Source organism: Peromyscus eremicus, chromosome 6, assembly GCF_949786415.1.
Source record: "Peromyscus eremicus chromosome 6, PerEre_H2_v1, whole genome shotgun sequence".
NCBI classification, from domain to species: domain Eukaryota; kingdom Metazoa; phylum Chordata; class Mammalia; order Rodentia; family Cricetidae; genus Peromyscus; species Peromyscus eremicus.
Window position 1 is genome coordinate 101625488 of NC_081421.1, and position 26992 is coordinate 101652479.

Sequence of the window (26992 nt, forward strand, 5' to 3'; positions counted from 1 at the left end):
AATACACACATGTGACTTGGCGAGCACTCTTGGCTGATAACGCACTGTATTGTGGGAAGTTAGATACCAGAAGCCCTCTGCATAAACGAACTTCTTTGTACCAGGATGAGGGTAGAGCTACTGTGTGCGTATAAAAAGAAATACTTTCATTAAGTTTGAGAGCATGTTCATGTTCACTTAGGCAGTCAAGAGTAGCACGCTCTTTCATTTGGCCCATGGCCTCTCCAGTCATTGGTTTGGGACCAGATGGGTGGCACCAGATGTGTGTTCCCTCCCATCCAATAGGAAAAGAGTTGGTTAGCCCCAATATATAGTAGTTCCACGGTTGCTCCCATGGCTGTATCTTGTCTGTCAGGTTAGTATGCTTGCAAGGATAATGTGAACTGGGTAACCCTGTTAGTGAATGCCTCCCCGAGCAGCCTTCATAGCATCCTTCAGTGCTAGAAACACTAGCCATTGCCCTACTTCTCTTGATAGTTCTTAAAGGAGACAGACTTACAGAAGATGGCTTCTAAGTGATATGTGGGTAACAATAACTAGAATGCTCATATTTGGTCTCTTTGTTGCAAATAAGTCAGATTTACACTTTTTAAGGAACAGCAACAAGATGGTCTCTCCTACTTGGCGCATTTCAATATTGAACATTCCTGTACATCTGGCATTTGAAAACCCATGCTTAAGAAGGTGGAGGTGATTGCAGTTCCACTGTGCAGAGACCATGTTACCAGGGAGAATAAAGACAGCTTTGAAGCAGCAGGGGCTGGCCAGGGAAGGGAGACATCATTCGGAGGTACCCAGAGGCCGTACACCAAGCCAGAGAAGCCAGGGCTGCCTTTTCCCAACATTGCTCCATGTGTGTGCCTCATCTCCTTCCTCCTGGCTCCAGACCCATTCCACCTCCCTGTGTTCTGCGGGTGGAGGAGAAACCTACGGGCATACCCACAAAGTGGCTGAATCACCATTTCCTTCTGTGAATACACAAATGAAATCCATATTTGTATAACAAGCCCACAGAAAAAGAGGGGAAGGTTTGGCAGGCATGGTAGAAACCCAATCTGGAAACTACAAATTTAAAAACAATTATTTTAAATTTCATATCACAGACTTCCTTTTGGAGGCTTCCGTTCACTGCATCTATATTAGGATATCCTTCAGGGAGTGGAAACAGAAGCATTTCAGAGCCCATGGACTTTATAGGCTACGTGAAAGCATACTTGAGTCCTGTATTGCAGATGCCTCTTTTATTCTGATATATAATTTCATTCAACAGTAGTAGACATACATACATGGTCTATTGATTTGCAGTTTGGGAACAATTTCAACTTGCTTGCTTCCAGAGAGTGTTATTAATAGCCAATGGCATACAGGTCCAGGCTTTTTCACAGGTGAGGGGGGAAGTTGAAAGAGTGGGCTCCAGAGCACTCTGCAGGCCCCCAGATAATTTACTGCCTGTCTGTGGTAATGGCTGAATGTATATATCTTTCACCATATGTAGCCTTTCATTTAGACTTCTAATTCATGGTACAGAATAAGAACCGGTTTGTGAAAAACCCTCCCTTGGAGTGGAACTAATTAACTTGGCTGGGTCCTTTCAGCTCCTTTGACTATTACCCAATATGCCCTAGGAAAATCTCTGGATAGGAAATGACCTAAACTTCCACTTCCAGTTGTGGGGATTATATATTTGGATGGCCTTTCCACCCCTCGCCACCCATTTACTTTGCATATTAAAGTTGATCTTCTAACCATTGAATAGTCGTGCCTAGTATGCTGGCATTACCACTACATCCAGACTTTGTACATTATATGGCATGGATTGAAAAAGAACTGTTTCCGAATTCTTGTATTGTTCACTGGTTTGAAAGTTGTATGAAAGATGGGGATTTATTCGCTTTGCTGACCAGGTCCCCTGGGTTTCATTTGTTAAGAATGTTATTTTCCCATAGGCATTAGCTTCCCCTTTTAGAGGGGGAAATGCCCCCTTCCTTTAAAACTTAAATTTAGTGATGTTAATAGAATTCAGAAGAGAGCTTGAAGATCATACACCAGCTGATGGCAATTTCAGATCACTGGAAATTTTTAAACAAAATGAAAAATTGCTTGAGCTCATATCAAATATCATAATTTATAGGAAACTCGTTATAGAAACTGCATAGTTCCTATAATAGGAAGTTTCCTATGTGCAGATATCTAATCAAAAACACAAGGCAAATGAACTAGGACCTGAGTCAATGTGAGGGTAAGATTTTATTTTGTCATTAAAAATGTACTTAAAAAGCAGGACGTTCTCTCCTTTTCATTTCCAGAACTTCCAGTACTTTCTAAAAGTCTGACAAAACACTTGATACTAAAGCATATAGACTTCTAGGATTCAATTCTGTTAAAAAATATGAAATAGAAAGTCTCACTCATATAAATATTACTGGAAATGCATTCATTCTGTTGCATAAGGATAGTGGCAACCTAGATGTAGTCCATGGTGGGACTTTCAGTCAGTTATAATACATTCACTACAATGTGAGCCATTTAGGCTTCACAGACCTATAGGGAAGTGTTTGGTAACAGTCAAGGGATGGTTCACATCATTGCTTCTGTGTGGAGGCTGGACATCAGCATCCTTTCAGGACGGAGGTGCTTCTCTGATGCACCGTGTTTTTATTGGCTGCCAGGAAATATGAAAAGTGGCATACTAAAATCATTATGATAAATCTCTCATCAGAAGACAACTATAAATGTTTTTAACTTGCTTACACTCTGAATGGTATCTAAATGGCATCTTAAATTATACATGTCCAAACTGCTTACTTTAAAATTACAGCTAAAACCATCTAAAGATTTGACTTCATCCATTACAGTGATCATTTGGAGCTCAATGGTGTAATTACTTATATGTATATAAAACTTCAGCTCCATGCTTAAACATCCAAGTATGCGTATGCATGTGTGCTATGTATGTACATGCACATAGGGGAATGCTAAAAGCCTCATAATAGAGTGTTAAGTTTTAATATTGGACACAAAACCTTTTACCTTTAATACATTTTAAAATATTGCATCTGTAGAAATTGACTAAGATATACTATCTCTTCAATCAGAATGCCTGGTAGTTCAAATTTTCTGCTAAGTGGAAAAAAAATGTCTTTTAGAAGAATCTTTCCCTAAGATTTTATCTACAAACAATGGAAAAACACTCAAATTATACAAACTCCAGTAGATAAGAGCCCTAGATACAGAGCTCAGGTTATCGCCTCAATTTTTAAAGTTAGAAAACGGAATGGGCATCTCAGATGGGAACGAGGTGTCACGCTGACCCAGGAGCACTCTGTTGAGAAAGACAGACAAGGGACACAATAGCACACAGCATGTTGCTCCTGAATTGATTCCTTTCTGGTGAGCAACTTTCCAAGTGCCCCAGGTATCAAACAGTGCTGGTCATCAAGTCTTCATGCCACACCTGCTGCCCAGCTCCAGCTTTGACTCAAGTGTCACTAACACATTTTCCAGAAATTTCATTTTCAGTTTTCTGTGTTCCTCTCCTCTAGGCTGTTCTGGAGCGACACTCAGGATATAGGAGAATGTGCATTCTGTTTCCGAGGGAGGAGGATGTAGTTTCTTAAGAAATAATGTGTAGGTAAAAATGGTTTTCAGTTTTCAATTAGCCATAAGCTGTATTTCACAATGGAGAACAAGCCTTGCTTGGTTAAGGATCAGAATAGCACCATGAAAGAACTTACTCTTTATGTAGGATTATCCTTTAATTACCGGATTATCGCTTAACTGCTTGAGTTAAATCTCCACATTTTGTTAATTCTGTTTTACCTTAATCTAAATAATAGAATTGGAAGAAAATGTGGGAATTTACTTACTGTTGAATTGAGTTTAAATTGTTGGATAATTTAGTATTATTTTGTTTCTTTGAATGTTCTTTCTTGGTTCAAATATAATTTAGACAAGGTTAATGTTTGTATGAGAGTGAAAATTTATTACATGGTGACATAAGATTGGATGAGGAGTGTTTAGTATTGGGATATTGCTATAAAGTACTTTTCTGCTAAGGTTAGAGGAAACATGATTCTGTAGGATTATTTAAAATTGTGTTTAATATTTCTCATTCTTTACCTATTTGCTCCATATGAAAGGGAATTACTGAAAATAATTGGGAAACTTTTCTACAACAGAAAAATAGACAGGTTAAAATTCCATTCTCTACCATTACAAAAACAAAGAGAGATTCCAAAATGATTGTTTCTTTAACATTTTTGAAAATCTGAATCATGGTTTGGGTCAAGTGTATGACCTCTGTCTCCAGACTGGGGCATCCTCTCAGTGTTCTTGCCTGCAACATGACTACCCAAAGGGAGCAGGTTCCAGTTTGTAATAGATGGCTCTGGTGGGAATACACAGGAGCTGAAGGAGCCTGGCGCTGTACTATAGCTGCCCTCTGACATTGGTGACAAATCCTCACTCTGCTTAATGGCACAGCCAGGTCCCTGGGCTGCCTTTGTGTGTCAAGGCTATGCCCCATACCTCTTGTGTCTTAGTGCATGCTCCCTGCAGTATCCACTCTTTGTGTGTGTGCACGCATGTATGTCTGTGCATGCGTATTTGAACTAAACTGACACACTCCTCTGAGTTGCTTTCAATGAAAAATAAAATGGATGAGATTTGCAACTTGTCAAAAGCTTTGAAAAGATGGCTTTAGCAGACTTTATTTCCAAAGGTTTTTACTACCTCTTAAGAAAGACCTGGTGGGATCTCCTAATTTACTTCATGCACACCAATTATTAATAATAATGTCTATTTTAACCTACTTCCTTTCATTTGTACAATTTCAGGGCTGGCCAGTCAGCCATGCCCAGGCAGGACATGACGCCATTCATGCATGGCAGCCTGTGCTTAATTCTCTCCCTAGCAGACCGAGAGCATGCTGTGGCATCAGCTCACAAACACTTTCCTTTATCGCTTAGCAGTTACTTAGACCCATTCAGTAAGAACCTGTGGTGCCTCATCAATGGAGGTAACCTAGCCAAGGGCTATGAAAATGCTGTTACTTTCCCTGTCTCCACTGAGAATATTTGTATTACAGAAGAAAGACATGTGTTCCTGCAGCTCTCAAGGTTGACACTACAGTATCTGATTTAGTCTCAGTACCACTAATTGTGTAGTGTTTCCTTCTAAAAAAAAAGGTGGCTCATTTTTCAGTACCAACAAAATTTTTTATTGATAAGAGAGAACTTTAATTACTTTTCACAACTTGACCTTCTTTAACAAGGTTCTCCAATGGCTGGGGGTGTATAGGAGTCTGACGTAATGTGTCACCCTGTGCTGACTGTGATAATAAGCTCCCTGCTGAAGTGGCCAGGCTTTGTTTCTCCTGGTTTCTCTATGATAATTCTTGCCTGGTATTTAATAGGAACTCAATAAAAACCATATAAGGATGATTTCTAAAATACAAATGTTTATGGTAAGTCTTCCACTATCCAAGGACTGCACAGTAAAACATCAAAAGTGTGGGCTGTAGACTGTGACAGACCTTTGATTCCTCAAGCCTGTGTTGCAGCCTTGGTGCTCAGTGGTAGAGGTCATGGCTGGCATGGCACTTGCCGTTTACAGGTAGTCCTACCAAAGGGAATCTCCTCCATCAAACAATTGTTTACTGTCTGTACCGCTTTGGAAAGGTGTCATGTTAACCTTGTAACCTTTTTGAGCATTCTGAGTCATGTAAGTCTTGTCAGCTCTGGGAGGGATGCTTGGTTTCTGAAAAGTAGCTACACCACAACTGCTAATGTCTACAAAAACAACAGCAAAGCCCTGGAAAAGCTTTTACTGTTCAAAGAGTATGCAGTTTCTGAGGAGCCACAAGTAACCAATGCTTGTGATTTAGGGTAGAATGCAGTGTCATCAAAGAACAAAGTGGAAGTCTTGGGCAGTCCTGGAGCCTTTTTTCGTATCTCTCCAGCTACTCACAAATCTTATGCCTTATCTCTTTGAATGCAGTAGAAGCCTCCTGACTTCTCTCTGGGTGTATACACAATTGTCTTTGCAGTTCTTCCCTCATAGTGTCCAGCACCCTTTGTACATTGAAAGTGGACAGTGCTGCTTGTCTGTGTGGAATCTCTCTGCCTTGTGTTCTGTGTCATCCTGATTAAAAGCCAAGTTCTCACCGTGACTTGTACTATTGTTAGGGTCTGCAGGAAGTCCCATAAAAGGCCACCAGTCATGTATACAATCAACAAGAGTGTTTGTGAAAATCACCAACATGTTGGGGTCTAACCATCTGACAAAGTGGCAAATGGCAACCTCAAGAAAAGCTCCCAGGCTCCTTTTAAGCAGAGTTAGGGGATTTCCAGGGAGGAGAGATTAGTCTGGGAGCTGATTGGTGGGTTTAAACAAAAAGCTCATAGGATTGGCAGGTGGCTGTAGTGGTTAGGGACTTTCCAGCAGCAGGGTAAGGAAAGCTATCTTTAACTAGCAGAAGGCTGTGGGGTGCCTGCTGATTGGTTGCCCCCGAGTTGTGGTCTTCCCGAGAACTGCTTGCTCAGCTCCAGCCAGCTCCAGTAAACTGAAACTAAGGCCTGGTCCCTGGCAGGGCTACTAGGAGAGTCTGCCATGGCTCTTGTCTGGCTCCCTGGCCCTCTCACTGTCTTGTTTTCTGTTCCCTTCACTTCCATGCTCATCCTTTCCTGTTACTCCCTGCAGTCCAAATAGCCAGTAGGTTACTTCCTCAGCCCTCTAAACATCTCTCTGCTGTGGGCATTTCCCCTCACTGTTCCCTTTGCTTCTTCTCCGATCAGCCCTCCCACAACCACCCTATTAGTTGGCACCCTCCCACTCATTTGATCCTTAGCCTGATTTTCCTCCTATAATATTCTTTTGCTTAGTTTTTACTAACCGTCTGCCGTATTATTTATAAACATCCTCTGAAAGCCTGCCTCCCTCGCAAGAGTGATAGCAGGTACTCAATCTTACTTACTCTGTGTCTGCTAACTGTACAATGTGCAGAATGCCTGGCACACTTGTAGGGTTCTTAACAGTTAGTAAGTGAATGGACAAATACATTTCCAAACTCATTCTTTCCACTCCCAACAGACAGCCACCTCTGAGTGTTCTGGGGTTTGGGGCATGAGCACTTTCTGTTCTGCTCTATACCTGAGTTCATATCTGTGTTCATTCCCATTGTCCCTTAGATAAATTGGTGTCTCTTTTTGTAATCTTTATTCTCTAGTGCTTCCTGCTTTTGTGTTCATGTACATACTGATTTTGATCCCTAAGCCATTTCTTTTTCCCCAATTCAATAGTTTGCTGTCTATTTTTAAACATTGTCAAGAACTATTACAGGGTCTTGTGGTCTTTTAGAGGATCAGAGAGCTCATTCCTTGAAACAGACAAAGAGATGAACATTAGGGAAAGAGCAGAGCTAACTGCAGAGGAAGGGACAGGAATAGCTTTATCTCCTCAAGATGGGAGGATCAAGGGATGCTGGTTGGGAATTTTATAGAGGACCTGGGTCCCTCCCTTCCCCCTATTGGTCCAGTTCATATGGTGCCTTTCTGTCATTTCTCCTCCCAGTGTCCTCCAGGAACAAGACGCCATCTCAGGGAGCCTAATCTGCCTTCCTTGTCTACCCATGTCCCTCCAACTCTCCTTCAGTACCATGAACCTTACCATAGAAACTAACCATTTTCCCCAGCTCTATATCCCTTTTATTCCCTATTTTTTCCTTCCCTCATATGCAATTACTAAAATTGTCTAACTCCATTGGCACACATGCTTTCTACTCTCGCTGCCTTTTGTACACATGCCGATTCATCCCAGCATGCTTTTTCTAAAGCTCAAAACCTTTCAAACACATCGTCCCAGGTAGCCGGTTACAATCACTCACACTTGACCTTTCAGTTGACGCTTACCTGAGATCTCTAGAGCTTACTCTTACCTTCCTTTTCTCACCTACCTGCTCAGTCACCAATAGTTAACATGATTATCAACTTGATGGGATCTAGAGCAACCTAGGAGACAAACATGTCTGTTCAGGGAGTTTCTAGATTGAGTTGATTGCGGTGGGAAGGCGCACACTAAACACGGGTAGCTCAGTGCTGTGTGCTGGGGTCCCAGACCAAGGGGGAAAGTGAGCAGAGCGCTAACATTTACCACTTCCTCCTTCCTGACTGTAGATACAATGTGACCAGCAGTCTCTTGCTCCTGTCTACATGTCTTCCTTTCCATGGTGACCTGTAGCTAGAGTTTTCCTGTCTGGCCCACAGTCAGGACAAATCTCTATCACCTGCCAGTCCCACAGCCTCAGACCCGACCAAGTAAACACAGAGACTTAAATTGGTTACAAACTGTATGGCCATGGCAGGCTTCTTGCTAACTGTTCTTACAGCTTCAATTAATCCATTTCTATTTATCTATACCTTGCCACGTAGCTCGTGGCTTACCGGCATCTTTACATGCTGTTTCTCATCGTGGCGGCTGGCAGTGTCTCTCTGACTCAGCCTTCCACTTCCCAGCTTTATTCTCCTCCTTGCCCCGCCTATACTTCCTGCCTAGCCAACGGCCAATCAGTGTTTTATTGATTAATCAGCAACACATTTGCCATACATCCCACAGCAGTGACCTATACCCTCAAACTGTGAGCTCAAATAAACCATTCTCTATGTTGATTTTTAGGTATTTGTCATAACAGTGAGAAAAAAATGTAAGTAAGGGCACAATGAAACCACCAAACTGGATAACTCCCTGGGTAGACAGAAAGGGTTATTGGGGATCAAACTGCCAAGGCCTTCCATTGGTACAGGCAAAGAGAAGAACAAAGTGGCAGGAACGCAAGCAGATTTGACTGGACAGTCAACAGGATGGGAGTCTTTAAGATGATGCAGGCTGTTCTTGACTGAGAACTGGATGTCCAAGGGAGTTGACCTTTGAGGGTAGATTAAAGGATGTTCCTGGCAGATTAAAGGATGTTCCTGGCAGATTAAACATAAACCTGCCTCTAGGCAGATTTATTTTTCTACTGAGGGTTTCTTAACCCGAGGTAAAGGATTTTCCTAGGGGATCCAAGGAGGACTTCAGAGTATGTTATGCATACAACATTGTAAAGGTAGCTGATTGGAGCAATGGTAGTTTGTATCCAGTTTGAAAGGTTGCAGACCACTCACTGCTCTTTTCTGTCTCTGGAGGATTGCATTCAAGCCCCTAGCTTCAGCTATTCAGCAGGATACAGACGAGAATGAAGGAGTTCCAGTCACCCATGTTCACAGCCCAGTTAACCTCTTTGTAAATCCTTGTGTTCAACTAAAAAAATGGTATAAATGACTCCAATTTGCAGGGATGACATAACAAAGAGACACTATTTATAAAGCTTTTAGTAATTTTTTAGATAATTTTTAGTATTGATGAAATGGTGATTACTGATACAGCCCCAAACATGAAGGACATTAAGTGTACATATATGGCCTTGAAGATCCTTTTCTCAATTTTGCAGTAGATTTCAAGACCCTGTCTTACTGGAAGAATCGTTATGTGACTCACGCATTATAACTTAATCAACTCTTTGGGTGATAGGAATATGCTAGTACGCATTTACTGATGTAAAACATTCAGGATAGTAAAGAGTATTATAGAGTTCATCTTTTAGCAGGATATTCAGAACTGGAATTGAGAATGAACGTAAGTTTAAACAGTCTGAGAGACAGTTGTAAATGTACTTTACACTTTTAAGGGTGTTATTAAACCTAGCAGAAAGAGGAGAGGATGATTCAGCATACACAATATAATGGAAATTGGTTTTTGAGTTCTTTAGAAAGGCATGTCCTCTTAAAGCTATGGAAGCTAAACGGGTTCTATCTCGTGTGTGATCCTTGTTTGTTGTGTCTTACCAAGCCATGTATCTGTTATGCTGGTTACTTCTTTATATGTTAGTTACCAGTCCTGATTCTGTGCCAGAAGGGGAAAGGCTCAGATAAGTATAAAACAGAAGAGACAAGTTACAGCCCCGGTGCTGTGGTTTGCAAAACAGGGAAAGCTCCAAAAGCTCCACTGGCACCGACCCTTGTTCTGAGGAGTTCTAGCCTCCACTCGCTGGTATTGACCGTGTGCCTCAACCCCCACCCCTTTCTGCCACTCCTATTCCTAAAAGTAGGTCTGCACACAAAAGCAAATTTATAGTTCTTACTCTCTGAGTTTTGCAGGCTATATTTTAATAAATTTGCAGTCTTTTTTGAGTGATTGAAACACCCTGAATTGGGAGAAAGATGGAAACTAGAATTCAAGATTACGGACTTGGATCTTGGTGTAAATAGATGTAGTTGGGGGAAAACATAGCAACTTAATTAAGATCCAATTTAATTTCTCCACAGTGAATGATATCAAGTGGTAATATACTTTTATAGTCAAGAAATAAAGTGTTGAGAAGTCCAGAAAACTACAAAGCAATTACCCATAGTCTACCCTCAAGGAAACGACTCTTTTCCCGTCTTTCCTTCCTCTTTTCCTGTCTCTCCTCCCTCTCTTTTCCTGTCTTCCTTTCTCCCCCTTCACCTTTCCCCTCCTTTCTTCTTCTCTTTCCTTTTCTTCTTCTTTTAGATGAATAGGGTTATAATAATGTCTGAATAAATGCATATTTTACACAAATTATCCTAGAAAATACAAAATCTGTACTCAGTATACTATAATGTAAATACATCTAATTCAAAATTATAGGGAGCTGCATTTCCAATCTTCTATCATAAGGAAATAATTGGGAATATAGCCAAGTATGTATACTGGAATATATAAACATTTATAATACTTAAGATCTGGATAAATTTCAATGTACAATTAGGCCAATACATTTTAATGATATAAATTAATGCATAAATATCACTGAATGCTCCTATGTAGAATTTGTGATGACAAAAATGTGTGTAGTAGATCTGTTTCTTATGATTCACATATAAACATTCATAAAAGACCAAAATAAAGCACTGTGTTAGAAATACATTTTTAATTATTATGACAGTGACTTACCAACCTGTTTATGTATGACTAGAATTTTAAATAAATTTGCTATGTATTTATGAAAGACAAATTTTATGTAAGAATTTTTCAAGATTTGAATCAAAATTGGTTTAAATTTATGGTCCTTATAAAATCATTGACATACTCTTTTTCCTTTTTGGAAATAGTTTATTTCATCTTATATTTCCAAGTGATAGTCCATCATCCAAGAGAGCTGAGGCAGGAGCTGAAGCCGAGGCGGTGGAGGAGCACTGCTTTCCAAAGCTTGCTCAGCCTACGTTCTTACACAACTCAGGACATTTGCCCAGAGAAGGTACCACCCGCAGTAGGCTGGCCCTCCCGTGTCAATCATTAATGGAAAAAGTTCCCCACAGACATGCTCGGAATTATTCCTTCTTGCTTCCTCTCTCTCTCAGACTTTAAAAGAGAAATGCTACAGGTGCGAGGGTAACAATTCTCCTCTAGCTTAGCCTTCCCTTCCTAGTGGTGAAACCACCAAAGACAACTGAATGGAAGGACTCTTACTAGGCTATATTAGGTGACTGCAGTGAAGGCAATACCTACCCACTAAGAGTGACCCTGTATGGCAGCAAACAGATGTTATAAACTATGAATAAGGTTTAGCTCAGTCAAATGTGTAAGAGCTTTTTGATGCAAAAGCAGTTCAGATACTGAACACACACACACACACACACACACACACACACACACATATTCTATGATGGTTTGTTTTGTCAGTTGCTTCTCTCTACTATATCATTTGCACATTAGCTTCAAATGTTATGTAAAGTTCACTGTAAATTTGAGTTGAATGAGTGTTCATATTGACCGCATAGCCAACTGAAGGCCACCATTGCTTATTTGTAGAATGCAGTTTGCAAAGTAGTTTGACAGACAGTCCTCATATTAAGTGGATGTGGTCTTAAGGGAGGGAGACTCTTTGTTCAGGTCAGAGCTCCTGCTCCTCTTGGGTGGCACACAGGTGTCCATGGGGACACTTGTCTACCTCGGAACCTCTGTAGTCTGTGAGTACCAGAGTGCTGGCTTCACTTCCCGGGGAAGATCCCACTGCAGGGCAGATGCATTTATTCTGCAGTGAAGGGAAATGCAAAGGGCCTTTCCAGAACATGAGCTCGAGAAGCTGCACTAGAAAATCCAGCATTTAAAGTACAACAGCAGCCCTTTAAATGTGTGTTTTAAAGTATCACTGTCAACCGCTTTGGGCCAGTCTGAATAGTTGCAACTTGTGCACATTCAGCAGTCATTTTGAAAGCACCTTAGGGTGAGGTCCTGATACAGTGGAGAATGAAATGTGATCTGTCTCTCTGCATGGAAGGTGTTGAAGACTCCTGCTTGTTCACATGCCTGGCACACACTCTAGGCTGGCAACTCTGGAAAGCTACAGGCTCCTTGACAGGATCCCATTGGCCCGTAGGAACAGCCCTGCCACCATTTAGAGCTCTATGGCTCAGCAGCTTTAGCCGAACTTCCTCTGTAGATGCTGCATTTTCATCTGAAAAGATAACGCAAGCCTCTGTCCAGTGTGTGCATTGGAGGCTTAAGAGGTGCACAGTACTAATATCCCCTTACACTTCTGTAGCTGGAAGGCTTTTATTTCATATTGACCAAAGGTACTTGTGAGTCTGTGACTCTAATCAATATCTAAAATAAAGCCATGGTTTAAACAGACTTTTGTATCCCTGTCTGTGCATGTATTAAATGGAAAAAAAAAAACCCAGCTTTTGTCCCATTTGAAAGAGTGACAGAGTTCCTATCTATTAAAAAAGAAAGTATCATGTAGTGAAACTAATTACCTCAGCCAGAAATCCAAATGGCTTTGTCAATTTGAAAAGAGCGTTAGCACTTTCTGCCAACCATAATTGTGATAACAGCCCGACAAAAAATGGCCGATATTGCTCTTTAATTGCCTCAAGTAACAATGCATATTCCAGTGATGGGTCGGCTCATTTATCATGTTCATTGTGGTTCACCGTCTCCCAAAATGCTCAGCTTCCTTGGAACTCTCTCCATCAAGCATCAGCTACTGGCTGATTGCTTTCCACCACACTGTTCTGATTAGCTCTGTAGAGTCTGCTCCTCCTGTAGGCTCCCTTTCTTCCCTCCTGCTGGGGCCAGAGGCAGGAGCATTGCCCTTCCTGCTGCCAAACAGTAAATCAGCCAGCTCAGCGCCTGGGCATTCTCTGCTTCTGCATGCAGGAGTTCTGTGATTTAACTGTTTCGCTTGGCATGGCTCTTGGTTTTTCTTGATTCAGACTTTGATTTGTAGAAACATTTTGATGATTTGAATGCGCAGAAAGAGTCTTTTTCAGTAATTTCATTTTAGGAAAATCAACTTGTTGGTTTTTGTGAATGTTAGCCATAATTTGTAAGTACGCATTTGGAGTGTATTTTAGAAACCTGAATAAAAAGTCTGGCTTTTACAGTTAGTTATTAGAAACCTTCAACACAATAGACCAGAAAACTATCCACCACTGAGTAAAAATTACCTGTCTCGGTGAACCCATCAGAAGCAATAAGGAAATTCTAAAGAGTTTCTTTGGTGGTTGGTCCCTGGGAAAAGCACTTGGCACTGAGGTGTTTGAGGAGCTGCCCACGAACAGTCAGGATGTCGAGAGTCTTCCTCGCTCAAAGAGAATTAACCAGAGTCAATGGCAGGGACTTGGCAAACATCCGTGAGCCTAGATATCCAGAGGGTGAGGTTGGAGAGATGGCTCAGCAGATAAGAGCAACTGTTGCTATTCCAGGGAACCCAGGTTAGGTTCTCAACACACACGTGGTGCATCCCAACCATCTGTGGCCAGTTCCAGGGGATCTGACTCCCTCCTCTTGTCTCCTTGGAGACAATGTGCCCACGTGGTACCCACTCATTCATTCAGGCAAACAGCCGTTCACATAAAATAAAAATCAATAATCTTTAAAAACACTGTAGAGACAAGGGCAGAAGGGCTGGAGGAAATGCTTGGGCTTTGCAGTTAGTTTGGGGGTAAATTCTGACTTTTCAGCCTGTAGGTGTGTGTGACGTCCAGGTCTCCTCTCTGAGTTTTAGTTTCTCTGTTTACCAATTCAAGGAACTCAAGGAGAAGATTTGCAGTGTGTGGGGGGGGTGCTATCACAGAGAAAGAGGAATGGTAAGGAGATGGGAGTGGTGGTGGGGCTCAGGATGCCTCATGTACAAGTAAGAATTTGTCAAAGCACGAATCATTTAAATAATAAGAAAAGATTAAAATGGATCAGAGCCAATAGACTTACCTAGACCTATTTTCATATCACAGAGAAGTTATTTGAAAATAAACAGTTAGATATTTAAATCAAGGTATGTTCTATATGAAACAGAATGTTTCTCCATGATACTTTAAATGTTGTTGTTATTAGTTCTCTGAGAATTTTGTAGACTGGGTTTTGACCCTATTCACAATGCCCCCAGCTCCTTCCAGATCACTTCTGACCCTCTACCATTACAATTTCTTGTTCTCTCTCTTTCCCTGCTCCCAGCAAATACAAATTGTCTTCCCCATCTATTTGTGGATGTGTGGCCTTCCACCCAAGTGTGGTCAGTTTCTCAGTAGCAACACTCTTAAAGAAAATTCTCTTTTTTCCCCCAGAAGCTATCACTTGCCAGTGGGTCCTTGGATAGGACTGAGACTTGAGGTCTTCCTTTTCTCTCCATGCTTGCATTTTGTATGGCTTGACCTTGAACTGTGTTGTACATGCTGTCATAACTACTGTGAGTTCATGTGTACAGTTGCCTTGTTGTGTCCAGAGAACATTATTTCCTTGTATTCATTGACCACCACTGGTTCATATAGTCTTTCTGACTGTTCTTCACAAAGATCCCTGAACCTTGAGAGGAGAAGGTGTAATCTAGATATTCCGTTGAGGGCTGAGCATGATTAAGTTTCTTATTTTCTTCACCTTGGCTAGTTGTGGGTCTCTGTATTAATTAATTAATCACCATTTACTTCAAATAGAAGCATCTTTGATTAGGGTTGAGAGATGCATTAATCTATGGGTATGACAGTCAGTAATTGGGAGTCAGTTTAATGGTATGTCCTTTTAGCACAATAGTAGAAGGTTGTCCCCTGGGACCTATGACCTGTCGAGCCACAGATCTAATTGAACATAAGAATTGAAACCTACGTTCTGCTTCTAAAATTAAAAAGTAATAGTGATACTATAAGAAACAGATATAAAAGGAAAATAAAGAATAAACAATTACAAAAAAAAAACCCCACTGAAGTATAAAACCAACATAATGGAGCAGCATCTTCCTGCAGCCCTGCCAGATAGAAGGGTGGTTGGTTGAAGCTGGAGACTCATCTCTTTGATCCTGCTCACACTGGTGCTGCAGCTGCAGTGGTCTGAAATCACCTGCTCACCCCCACAGCTTCTGTCTTACAGACCAGGAGCACCACTAAGCACCCTTAGCTGTCCAGCTGCCACTCACTCCAGAGACTGCACAGTGCGTCCATCTGCGTGGCTGAGGTCTCAGCCAAGAGGTGTTTCCCAAGTGTGCTGTGGTGGGAGTGGAAGCAGGTAGAGCACTGCGTACTGAGTACCCTTGCTGTGTTGCTTTGCTACAGCTTTCCGGTCCTGCTCAGTACTAAACACACCCTGCAGGAGGCTATCACAGTCATTTAGCTCATTGCCATCACAAAAGGCAGGGCCACCAACTCCAGAATCCTTCACCCATGAGCCTCCTGCTTTCTGAGCCTCTCAATGTGTTTGTGCCTAGCCCTCCCCTAATCTGTTGCTGCCACTTGCCACCCACTTCTACCTAGAGGCTCTGTCAGGTTAACTTTAGAATCCTTGACTTCTCAGGCTCCCAGGGAAGCTGTCTTTAGTAGAAGATCTCCTCTCAAGATGGCACTAGACCACAACCTTCTTAGACATAGACTGATCCACACCTGAAGCCACTGTCTCAGCAGATCCCTCCCACTACATTCAAGACTTTTGAGAACTGTGGGTTAGACTTCCAGTGTCTTCGCCAAAGCTAGCCTTGGGTGCCTTTTCAGGGGATGTGGGAGAGCTGTGAGCCAGGTGCCGCATCCCCACTCTGTGATTTCTGAAGTCCTTTCTTTCTTTGGGGTAGAGTTCATTCTCTTCTATTTTACTCCTTTATGTGGAGGCAGCTTCTACTCTGCCGTCTTGCCCCAGAAGTCAGTTTAGTTAGTTTAGAAGACTCTGTAACTTGATGGGAACCGTTCCTTTAGTCTCATTTGACTGAAAACTCAGTTGGAGGTTTTATGGGTACAATATGTCATCAGTGCTTTTATTTGCAGTTGATTTTCTCTGGAAGCATTTACACTTACACTGCTCGGAGGTTTTCATCAACTTAAGTAAGAAAGTGTCTTTCAAAACAAATTTGTTTGGCCAGAGGTCACATAATCTATTGACTGTTGGAGGAATAGGGGTGTATTTTAATGCTCCAAGGGTTCCCCCTTATAAAACTTATTTTAAAATGTCATTAGATTTGATTATACAAAGTAAAAGAAAGTTGTTTATTAAAAACAAAATGAAAATCTCAAAACATTGGAACAGTGAGAAAGCCAAGGAGTGTTTTTTATAAATGTAGCTCTGCCCTGTTAGAATATGTAGGTCAGTAATTATGTGTGCTGGATGATTCATCCTCTCAGTTGCCCATTCACTCATTACTATGATAGGAGGGGGGTTATTCTTCCTGACACTCCTTTCCCCAGTTAAAAGCTGGAGCATGCTGAATCACTCAAGTGTGCAATAGCCATAAGCCCAGTACTTTTAATTCACAGGATCAAGATATTAAGATCCAATATGAAGTTATTGGTATTAGAAATATTTTACAGATGGTTAGAACTATTTTAAATCTCAATATACTGGAATATATATTGAAAATATTCATTGTAAGCATCAATTTTATACTTGTTTTTCTTTTCAATTTCAGGGTCAGCCTGGTCCCCAGGTAAGTGATCTCTTTTCTGACCAACTAACTCCAATTTAAGATTTTCCTAGTGGGGCAATTTTTCTTCAATCCTTCTCAAAGAATTGAAGAAAGCTGCCAACTGATAATCAAGCCCTGCCTAGTAGGACAACTATTGCCCCAGAGTGACACTTGAGGCCCCTTCAGAATTGAGTGAGCCACTTCACATGTTGGGCCAGATGGCACGTTAACAATATTCCCTGAGTAAAACTCTTCACTGACCCAAACAAGTGCTCCAGGACTTCTGAAGCAGAGTAACTGGGTTCACAGGGGCATGGGCTGGCATGCGTTAGATGCTGATTAATTGCGTACCAATGCAGCTGTGGATCCAGACTCATTATTTACACTGTGACCCAGCTAGCTGTTTCTGATTCAGTGTAGACGGATAACAGCTTTGTTCTTGATTTTCAACACAAACCAATGACTACAGACATGATTTATAAATAAGTGCAAATGCAGCCGACAGACAATACTTTGAACTCTAAATCACACTGAAGAAAATGGACCATTTTTAAGAGGTGGAGGAATGTGTATAAAGATAGAATGATAAGGATGAAGCAAGTCTTCACAAATAGTATGGCCAATTCAAACTCAAAAGACTCAGTACTGCATCAGTCTGGAGGATGCTAATGGCCACTGAGAGGAGTTGGACTTACGGATGCTCTACCTTAAACACTGCATTCCACATGAACAATGCAATTACTGATTTGTGCTCCTGTTAGTCCTTCTCCGCCATGATGGGCTTAATGCCACTTCTGTCCCAGATTGTTAACTGATAGGCCATTTTGTGATAGCTTTGTATTCAACCTCAGTAGCGTATTAATTATATGTTACTCTTCATTCAACATGTTATGATCATTATTTATAGTTGTTTTGAGATCCATATATAAGGTTGTGTAATAATACAAACAGAAAACCTCATTTATTTAAGCACAGCACTCCTTTTCACATTAACCTGTGAGAGAAAGTTAGACTTTTGATTCATACTGATACTGAGAACATCCTCATTGTTTATAGATTTCCCTCTTATAGTCTAAGTTAGTTCAAGTTAACAGAATGAATTTATAGAGGAGTACTGTGGAATAAGTCTCTTGTACAAAGTGTTGTTACTCAAATTGATTTAATAAAATGCTGATTGGCCAGTAGCCAGGCAGGACGTGTTAGGAGGGGTGACCAGACTAAGAATGCAAGGAAGAGGAAGGGCGGAGTTAAGACTCACCAGCCAGATGCAGAAGAAGTCAAGATGAGAATGCTGTATTGAGAAAAGGTACCAAGCCACGCGGCTAAACATAGATAGGAATTATGAGTTAATTTAAGCATAAGAGATAGTTAGTAATAAGCCTGAGCTACTGGCCAAGGATTTATAAGTGATGTGAAGCCTCCAGATCTATTATTTGGGAACAGGCAGGCGGAGAGAGACATTCTGCCTACAGAGGAGAATTTTGGCTTCTTAGAATTTGACCTTGCTATGCTATGTTGGGAAGGATACAAAGTAAATGTAGTTTACTGCTTTTTATACTTTGTTTCACACAGTGCTGACAAGTCCTGAAAAGTACATGTGTGCCTGGGTGTGTCTGTGCCCACATACACACATGTGTGTTGGTGTTACTTACCTGGATGACACAGTAGTGTGACTGGAGTAGAAATCAAGACTATCTAAATCTGGAAGCCCTATATCACTCAATTCTTTCCAGTAAGGAGAGTAACACAGCATAATGAAATGAGCTTTGGCTTGGAGAGAGAATAATACTTTAACTCTTAATAGAACCTCTGTCTTAGTCTAGGCCACCTTTCCTGGCATCAAAAGGTAGTTCTTAAGATAATTTATGGACATAAACATTTGAGGAATGACCTAGGATATATCATGAGGGCATGGAATAAGACACTGGGATGGTAAACGAGCAGGAAATAGATGTGTTTGTGAACTGATGACTTCTATGAGTGACTGAAGCCATGTTCTGTTGAGTATCTCATAGAAGGATGATTGCAGATGATTCCCCAGAACACTCACATGGAAGGACAGGAAGTTGATGTGATTAGCCATTGATTTGTATTCCTTCATTCTTGAGTCATGTCTGGGTGCTGATGCCAATATTTCTGATCTGCTTCAGAAGGTCTTATGTATAGAATAGATAGGACCCATATCTGTGAAATTGTGGTGAATAAGACAGATACAGCCAGGCGGTGGCGCACGCCTGTAATCCCAGCACTCGGGAGGCAGAGGCAGGTGGATCTCTGTGAGTTTGAGGCTAGCCTGGTCTACAGAGCTAGTCCAGGACAGGCTCCAAAACTACAGAGAAACCCAGTTTTGAACCCTCCCCAAAAAAAGACAGATACAGTCTCCGTTTTGTGATTATTCTGTGTTTTATTTCTCACTTAAAAATTATACATATCTATTATATTAGAATATAACAATATATTAATATGAAACATCAATATGTTTTATTGATATCATGCAAGGTATAAAACTTGAGTTCATATGCCTAAACATTGTTCAATTACTACAATTAAATCAATGAACATATCTGCCTCTCTCCAAACTGTGCAATATTAAAGCCTCAGAACTTGTCATTTGATCACTGCTGTGCCTTTTGCCAGCCTGTCCCTATTTCTGCTTCCCTGTTTTATGCTTCCATTAAGTCCAGCTTTCAAAAATTCTAAAAACAAGTGGAAATAATCATACACTATCTGCCTCTCTGTATGGTTCATTTTGCTTAGCACAGTATCCTACAAATTCAACCATGTTGTTACAATGGGAAAATAGCCTTTTTCAGGCAGATAATACTCCATCATATATACATACCACATTCTTCATTCATCCATTAGATACTCAGGCTGATATTCCATGCTTTCTGTTGCAAGTGGATTCTACACATGTGCGATCATAAAAAAATTTCTCTCTGTGTGTGGGTTATTTCATTGAACATATTGTCCCCTGGGTTCATTCATATTGCTGCAAATGGTGGGATTTCATTTATGTGGCTAAGTAAATAGTCCATTATGTGTGTATACCCCATTTCCTTTCTATCCATCCATTAATGGACACTATGGCTGACCTCAGATCTTCATTGCTATAATAAACAGAAGAGCAGAGATCTTTAACGTGCAGGACCATATGGTAATTCTATTTTCAGATTTTGAAGAACTGATACACTGTTTTATGTAATAAATGTTCTGTATTGCATCCCTAACAACAATGTAAGAATTCCCTTTTCTCCATATCTTCACCAAAACTTCTCTCTTGTCTTTTTTGTTGTGTCCATCCTGACAGGTGGAAGCATGAACTCCTATTATAATTATAATTCACATTTGCCTGGTTATTAATGATACTGAACACTTTTTCATAGACCTGTTTCCAATTTGCATGTCTTCTTTGGAAAACTGGTCAGTGAAGTGTGAAGGTTCTTAAATGTCCAGACATGGTCCTAGTGTGTTGGGCCTTGGTTTGAATAGTGGGTTTCTGTCCAGATCTTGGCTCCTCTGATCTTGTTGAATCATTTGCTGACTCCCATCCCCATTCCCTTTCTACGTTGCTCTCCTTGTCTCAGGTCTCTCTCCATTTCTTCCTCCTGCCTGATGTCAAGGTCAGGACTGTGAGCCTGTACTGAGATTGCACTGCTGATGTCAGGTGGGATGATAGCATACCTGGCCAGGATCTAGATTTCTCCTGCATCTCTCCAGCATCCCCCTTGATATTTCTCACACTGGTGCTCTAGGGAGGCAAGTCAACAGGGTGAATATCTGGCTTTTCCCTGACGAATGGAAGCACTGGAGGTTAGACTGAGAGAAACCAATGGGTATCTCTCACCTATGTTGACCAGATAAAATTTTCTACCATGGTTTTTGTAGTGTCCCTTTCCTGATGCCAAACCTTTGAGTCTTGATGAGTTCTCTGTCTAGAGTATGACAGAGTCCCCTGATTTGGGCCTATGGTCTCACCTTCCATTTGTTTTTATTAATGTGCTTCATGGACTCTATGCTTCGTCCAAACCAAATTGAACCATTTACATTTTCTCTTCTAAGTGTTTAGTTTTCTCCTTTCCTTGAGACTACTTCCTCTTAAACCTCATGTCCACACATCCAAACATAATCACCCATCACGTTGTAATGCTGCTTCTTCAACAAAATGTTTTTCTTCTCCTTTTAGTGAAGGGATTGTCTTCCTTTCCCACATTCTCACAGAAGGTTGTCTATGCAGCTTGTTATATTACATCATGCTTAAAGGAGAGAGCATGGACTTGTGCCACTTTTAGCCTCTACCTCCTGGTTAAATTACTCCTTCACTCTGGGTAACACTGTCCACATATGTAAAGCAATGTCCTTTCTTAATACATGTTGTAAAAGTTGAAGTATTGTGTGTGAAATGTGATACCTACACATGGTAAGCACTCAGGAGAAATGAATTTTGTTATTCTATTTTGGGTCATCATAGTTATTTCCAAGCATCTTTTCTCTTTTAAAAAAATATTTTATTTTATGTCTGTGGGTGTTTTACCTGCTTATGTATTTGTGTACCACTTGCATTCCTGGTGTCCATGGAGGCCAGAAGAGGGTGTCATATTCCCTGGAACTATAGTTACAGATGACTGGCATTTGTCACATAGGTCTTGGGAATTGAACCCTGGTCTTCAGGAAGAGTAGCCATTGCTCTTACCTACCAAGCCTTCTCTCCAGCCCTCTTTTCTGTTCCTTAACAGATTTTGTGATCTTCAGTGCTGGACTGTGCTTTTACTCATCTCCATCTGACTTACTTTATATGGAGATTTATTTGTAGGGTTCAAAACTTTGGTTTTGATTTTCACAATCAAAACTATTATAGAGAGTATTACATTGTCTAAACATTAGTATTTGTCCACAAATAAATAATTTAACACAGATTACATAAACAAATTGCTTTAAAAATATTCTCAGGACTCTGTCTTGTCAAAATACAAAACACATCAAACTTTTATTTAGCCCAAATATCCCTCTTTGCCTTTGGAAGTAAGTAGATGCCCCTTTCACCCCACGGCCATTTCCCTGCATATCGTTTTTGGAGTCTCAGGCCCTCCTCATAACTCTTCTTTGGAGTTGCATGTGAGCATAAAGTAGCTGTCATTCCCTTAGGAATTGTGAGCACTAAAGTGGTGTGCATGTTGTAATTCTGTATTACCCAGTGGGGAAAAAATGTCAGAGCAAACCACAAGTAAATGCCATCTGACAACTGCTCACGTAGGCCTGCAGCGTCCATCGGTGTTTGCAGATACCTTTGGAGAGAAGCTGAAGATGCCACTGTCCCCTCAGCCCCTGAGGCCTTGTCTGCTTTCCCCCCTTTGTTCTAATATTATCATTGTCATTTCACAAGGTTTTGTTAAAATTTACAAAACTCAAGCTGTACATGCCTTGTAAAGAATTTTTCTGGGGTAAAATATTGTACTGTGGGGGCAGTATTTAACTTTCTATTCATATGTTTTAAATTATGTACGAAGCTCCTTCTAACCTAACACTTTAGCAATTCCCATATTTCATATTTGTGTTTCAATCCAGCTTTTTCCAGATTCACATAGTCTGATTTGGGGGCAAGAGGAGAGCACATACATTCTCTAAGCAATTTGAAAAATGTGTGCATGCCTTTATGCACATGGGTGTGCAGAGAGCCCAGATTTTGCTCACTGCTGTGTAAAACCAGTAATGTATTATCACCTGGATAAGTCAATACTCTTGCAAAGTATGTTTTAATGTTACTATGCAACAGAGAGAATAATAATACAAGTTCGAATGCTTTAGCATTGGGAGAATTTAATTAGGTATCATTGGTATTGTGGCATGAAGGACTTCACTGTACTCCAGATGGGTTATATTATTAAGAGTATACATGGTATAACTATTTCTTTATTTTACTGTAATCCATATGTCTTTATTTTGCATGCTCATTTGCATATTTAAATAGTGTAGAAGATAGAATTATTTCCAACAAAACTAATTAAAGAAGTTTTATTGCCAACTTTATACTATATTTCCTCCAAAATTTATTACCTGTCTTCTCATCTGAATTAATGTGGATAACCTGTAGGGTTCCATGAATAATTAAGCTGATTATGTATTGCTTTACACTGTGGAAGTTGTTACCATTCTCCAAGCCTCTTATTTTTGTATCCCACTCTCTCCATACAGTATTGATAGAAAATGCATAATACAGTTTTTTTCTAGTCCTGAGAACTGAACCCAAAGCATTGCACATGCTAATCAATGCTGTCACTGACCTCTACTCCAAGCTCCACAGTAAACTCTGCTTAACAGGTACACATTTACTAATTCATATTTAATGATGATTTTTATGTGCCTGATAAACCTACTGAAGACATCAGCCTTCTGTAGCCTGATTTTAAAACAGCATATGAAACTCATTGTATAGAGTTGAGGGAATGGACTCTGGGCTCTGGTGGCAGACACCTGAGTTGACATTCTTTTCTCCCACTTATGAGAGGTGTGACTTGGAGCAATTTATCTAACTTTAGGCCTCAGCTTTTCAGTATAAAGGGAAAATGATTTGATTCAATACATAGTTTAATGAAGCACTCCAAAGAGTCTATGGCACACACAGGTGTTAGGATTATAGGCCTTTGTAAATTCCTTCTCCCATAAGTACTCACAAAAGCACAGCCATAAAGACTTGATGTCCTTGGACTGCTACATATTGTCCTTGCAGGTGGTACTTCACCTGCTGGACAAACAGAAGAGAATAATAGACTCCATATGTGTAGATACTGTGGATAGATGAAAGTTAAGGAGTTTGTGAGAATGCATTAGTTATTGTTGGATATGGTTATCATGTAGCCGCCTCTCTATAAAACAAACTATTATGTACACAGTTGTAAGTGTTCAAAATCTTCTTCAGTGACATAGCATGCTTTAAACTGTTCCAGATTTTCAGAAGTCACCCTTCGGTTAACGTAGTGAGTGTAGATCTCTTCTCCCTCACTAAGCAAAACTTAGTCTTTATACTTTAGGTGTGTTTCCTACTCCCCTTCCCAAAGGACCAGTGTATTTGATGCTAAATTTGTGTCTTAAATCAGAATGAATAAATAAATATATCTTAGTAACTCATGCCCAGCAAATTTCCTTTTTACAAAAAAGATAAATGGAATCGAGGGGTTGGGATGATAACTTGGCTTATTTCTCACTCATGAGGACATGGCCTTGAATCTTCAGCATCTACATTCAATGCTGGGCTCTGTTGTACAGCACCTGTAACCCAGCATCATTGGGGGTCAGAACCATGAGGACCACTGGGGCTTGCTGGCCAAAAGCTTTGATAGTCTACCTTAGGGGAAGAAGCAGGGAGGAATAGAGAACTACCCAATGTTCTTCTCCTCTGGTCTCCACATGCACAAGTGCGCGCGCGCGCACACACACACACACACACACACACACACACACCCCACATGGATACACATTCACTATATACATATGCATACATATATTAAATAAACCAAAAAATTGAATAGAAATCAAAGGTGATGTATCTTCCGTGAACATAGTAAATAAGTATCACCAATTATTACTTTCTTTTGATGTGTCATGATCCACCTTACACAAATCCTCTTACCTAGCACCTTAGACTGTTGTGCACTTTGCAAAATGCACAGTAGAGTCTTGAGTTTCAGAGAGAGATTTTACTCTCACAGTAAACCCAACACTACCATTTGCATGTGTATAACCTGCACACTGCCTACACAGCTCAGCCAAAGGCTAGGTAGATTCAGCCACCCAGCTCGTGGTGTGTATGCAGAGCCTTGAGGCTGGCCTGTGGCTGCAGCTCTCCAGAAGAACGCCTTCTAATAAGCCATCCCCCTCTCCTGCCGCCGTCAGGCCAGCAGAATCCTGAATAAAGAGCATGCGATTTCTCAGAAGAAAACTGACCAGGTTTTAGTGATGGACCAAGTGATCTGAGATCAGGACAATGCACACAGAAGGAAATGTAGATTAGGCCATAGGCAGAACTTAGGGACAGACTGGGCAAGTAAGAAGTGACATTGGAATTGAATGGGGTCCCTAGGGAAGAGAAGCCTGTGGAGAAGGAGGAATTAGTTACGAACTCCAACAAGAAGTGAATAGAAGGAATAATATCAAGAAATCTCCATGAGGCAGAAGACCCAGATGAAAGCCCACCAAAGAAGCTAAGCAAAGTGGTCAGCTACATGGAGCATGGCCTCTGGGTTCCATAGAGGCAGCCAGTGATTAGCATCCACAGGTGTGTGTGTGTTGGGAGACGGCAGCATTGACATGGTTCCAGGAGTGACTTGATATTGAAAGTGTGGGCAGAATGAAAAGATGGAGATGCAGAGTCACAGAGAGGAGGGCAAAGACCTAAAATACCTTCCTGTGTTTTGCTCATGGGAGACATGAGGGAAAAACAGAACAAAAGCAAAAGTCTTACTCAACAGGGTCCGTTTTGTTCCCCAAAAGTTGTGCAAGGTCACTTTGCTGTATTTACTATTAGTCTCCATTCTTTTGAACTATTGTTATGAGTTGGAAGATGAGAAACTGGAGTGTCCCTAAAAGGCAGGACTTCTGTTCTATGAGCACACATTCAAATTTGTGAATTTATGTTGAAAACTCATGTGGATCCTCAGAAACAGCCATTGGGAATACGTTGGATGCAGAGGTTATGGGGACTGCTTGATTATGCCCAGGCTGTTTGTGAAATGCTAATTTTGGCTCTAATAAGGTTGAACCTCTGTTTCATGCAACCTGTTAACACGTCTGTTGGATATTTTTCATGCACAAAGTTCATAAGCGGTAATTATCGTTTATCCATTTCACAGAAACTGAAGCTCTGCCATGCTAGCTGACTTGCCAAAGGTCATGTGCTGGTATATAAAGGTCTCCAAAGTCAGAACAAGTTAGGCTTCTCCTGCCGTCAAAAGTCCTGTCAGTTCAGAGAGACACAAGCCTTAGTCCCAACAGAGCTAGTCAGCTGTGATAAAAGAGGCACACATGCTTCAGGGCTTAGAAATTAGTTAGAGAGAATTTCCAAGGGAGAGTTGGATAAACTCAGGAAAGCAGAAGCTTGGAGACAAGACATCAGTGAGTAGGGGTGTAGGCACATGCACGCATGCATGTGTGTATGCACGTGTGTATGTGTGTATGCACACACAGGAACATGAATGTGTGCATGTGTGTAGGATGGGACTTTACTACAAGGAAAAGAATTTTCTTTCAGAAACTCAAGATTGTACATTTAACTTTTCCCAACCAGCTTCATAGCTCAGGTCACCAGATCATGGCTTTTAACAAAGGTGTGCTGTAGCACTCCCTAACAAAATAGTAATGGATGATTCCACAGAGCTAGTGACTTAAGCGAAGATTCAGAGATTAGGTGGTGGTCAAGAATGGCAGGGGAAGGATCTTTATGGGAAACTAGGGTAAGTGAGGCAGCTTATAGGGAGAATTAACAGCAGGCTATAAGGGATTAAGATTTCCAGGGAAGAGTTCACATTTCTTTTGGTAGGAATCTGAAGGGTCCTTAAAAAGAAATTTTTGACGGAAGGTCATGGCACAAACCTGTGACTCCAGCAACTAGGAGATTGAAGCAGGAGGGTCACAAGTTTCGGTCGAGACTAGGCTGAAGCAAACAAAACATTTAAATTATATAATTGCATGCCGAAATTTTCAGATAGTCTCAGAAGCACTGGAAACATCCTTAAACTCATTGCCCAGTTTTAGAAATATCAACTGCTGATTTTGTCTAATGAATCTCTTCCTTGTATTTATTTTTTATGATTTTGTGCCAGGACTCGAAGCCAGAGCCTCCAACCTGCTAAATACATACATGCTATTTCTCACTAGTACGCTTTAAAGTGAAGTCCGTACCGTCATTCCTTCTGCTGCACTGAAATGTGAGTCTGTGATGGGACGTTTACAACCACAGCCATCATCTCAATGACATTTCTAATAAAATCAATACCCAGTGCAAATTCAGATTTCCTCTGTTGTTATAAAATTGTCCGCACTTGGGACTCAGTTATTGTTGTTTTT

General features: G+C 40.8%; 1 protein-coding gene across 1 annotated transcript in view; it reads left to right on the top strand.

The window, feature by feature from the left end:
- Col25a1 (collagen type XXV alpha 1 chain) overlaps positions 1 to 26992 on the top strand; it is a 391109-nt gene that overhangs the window by 217178 nt on the left and 146939 nt on the right. Inside the window, exon 5 of the mRNA XM_059266229.1 lies at positions 16937 to 16954. Coding sequence (XP_059122212.1) covers positions 16937 to 16954 — 18 coding nt within the window. The remainder of the gene's footprint in view (positions 1 to 16936; positions 16955 to 26992) is intronic.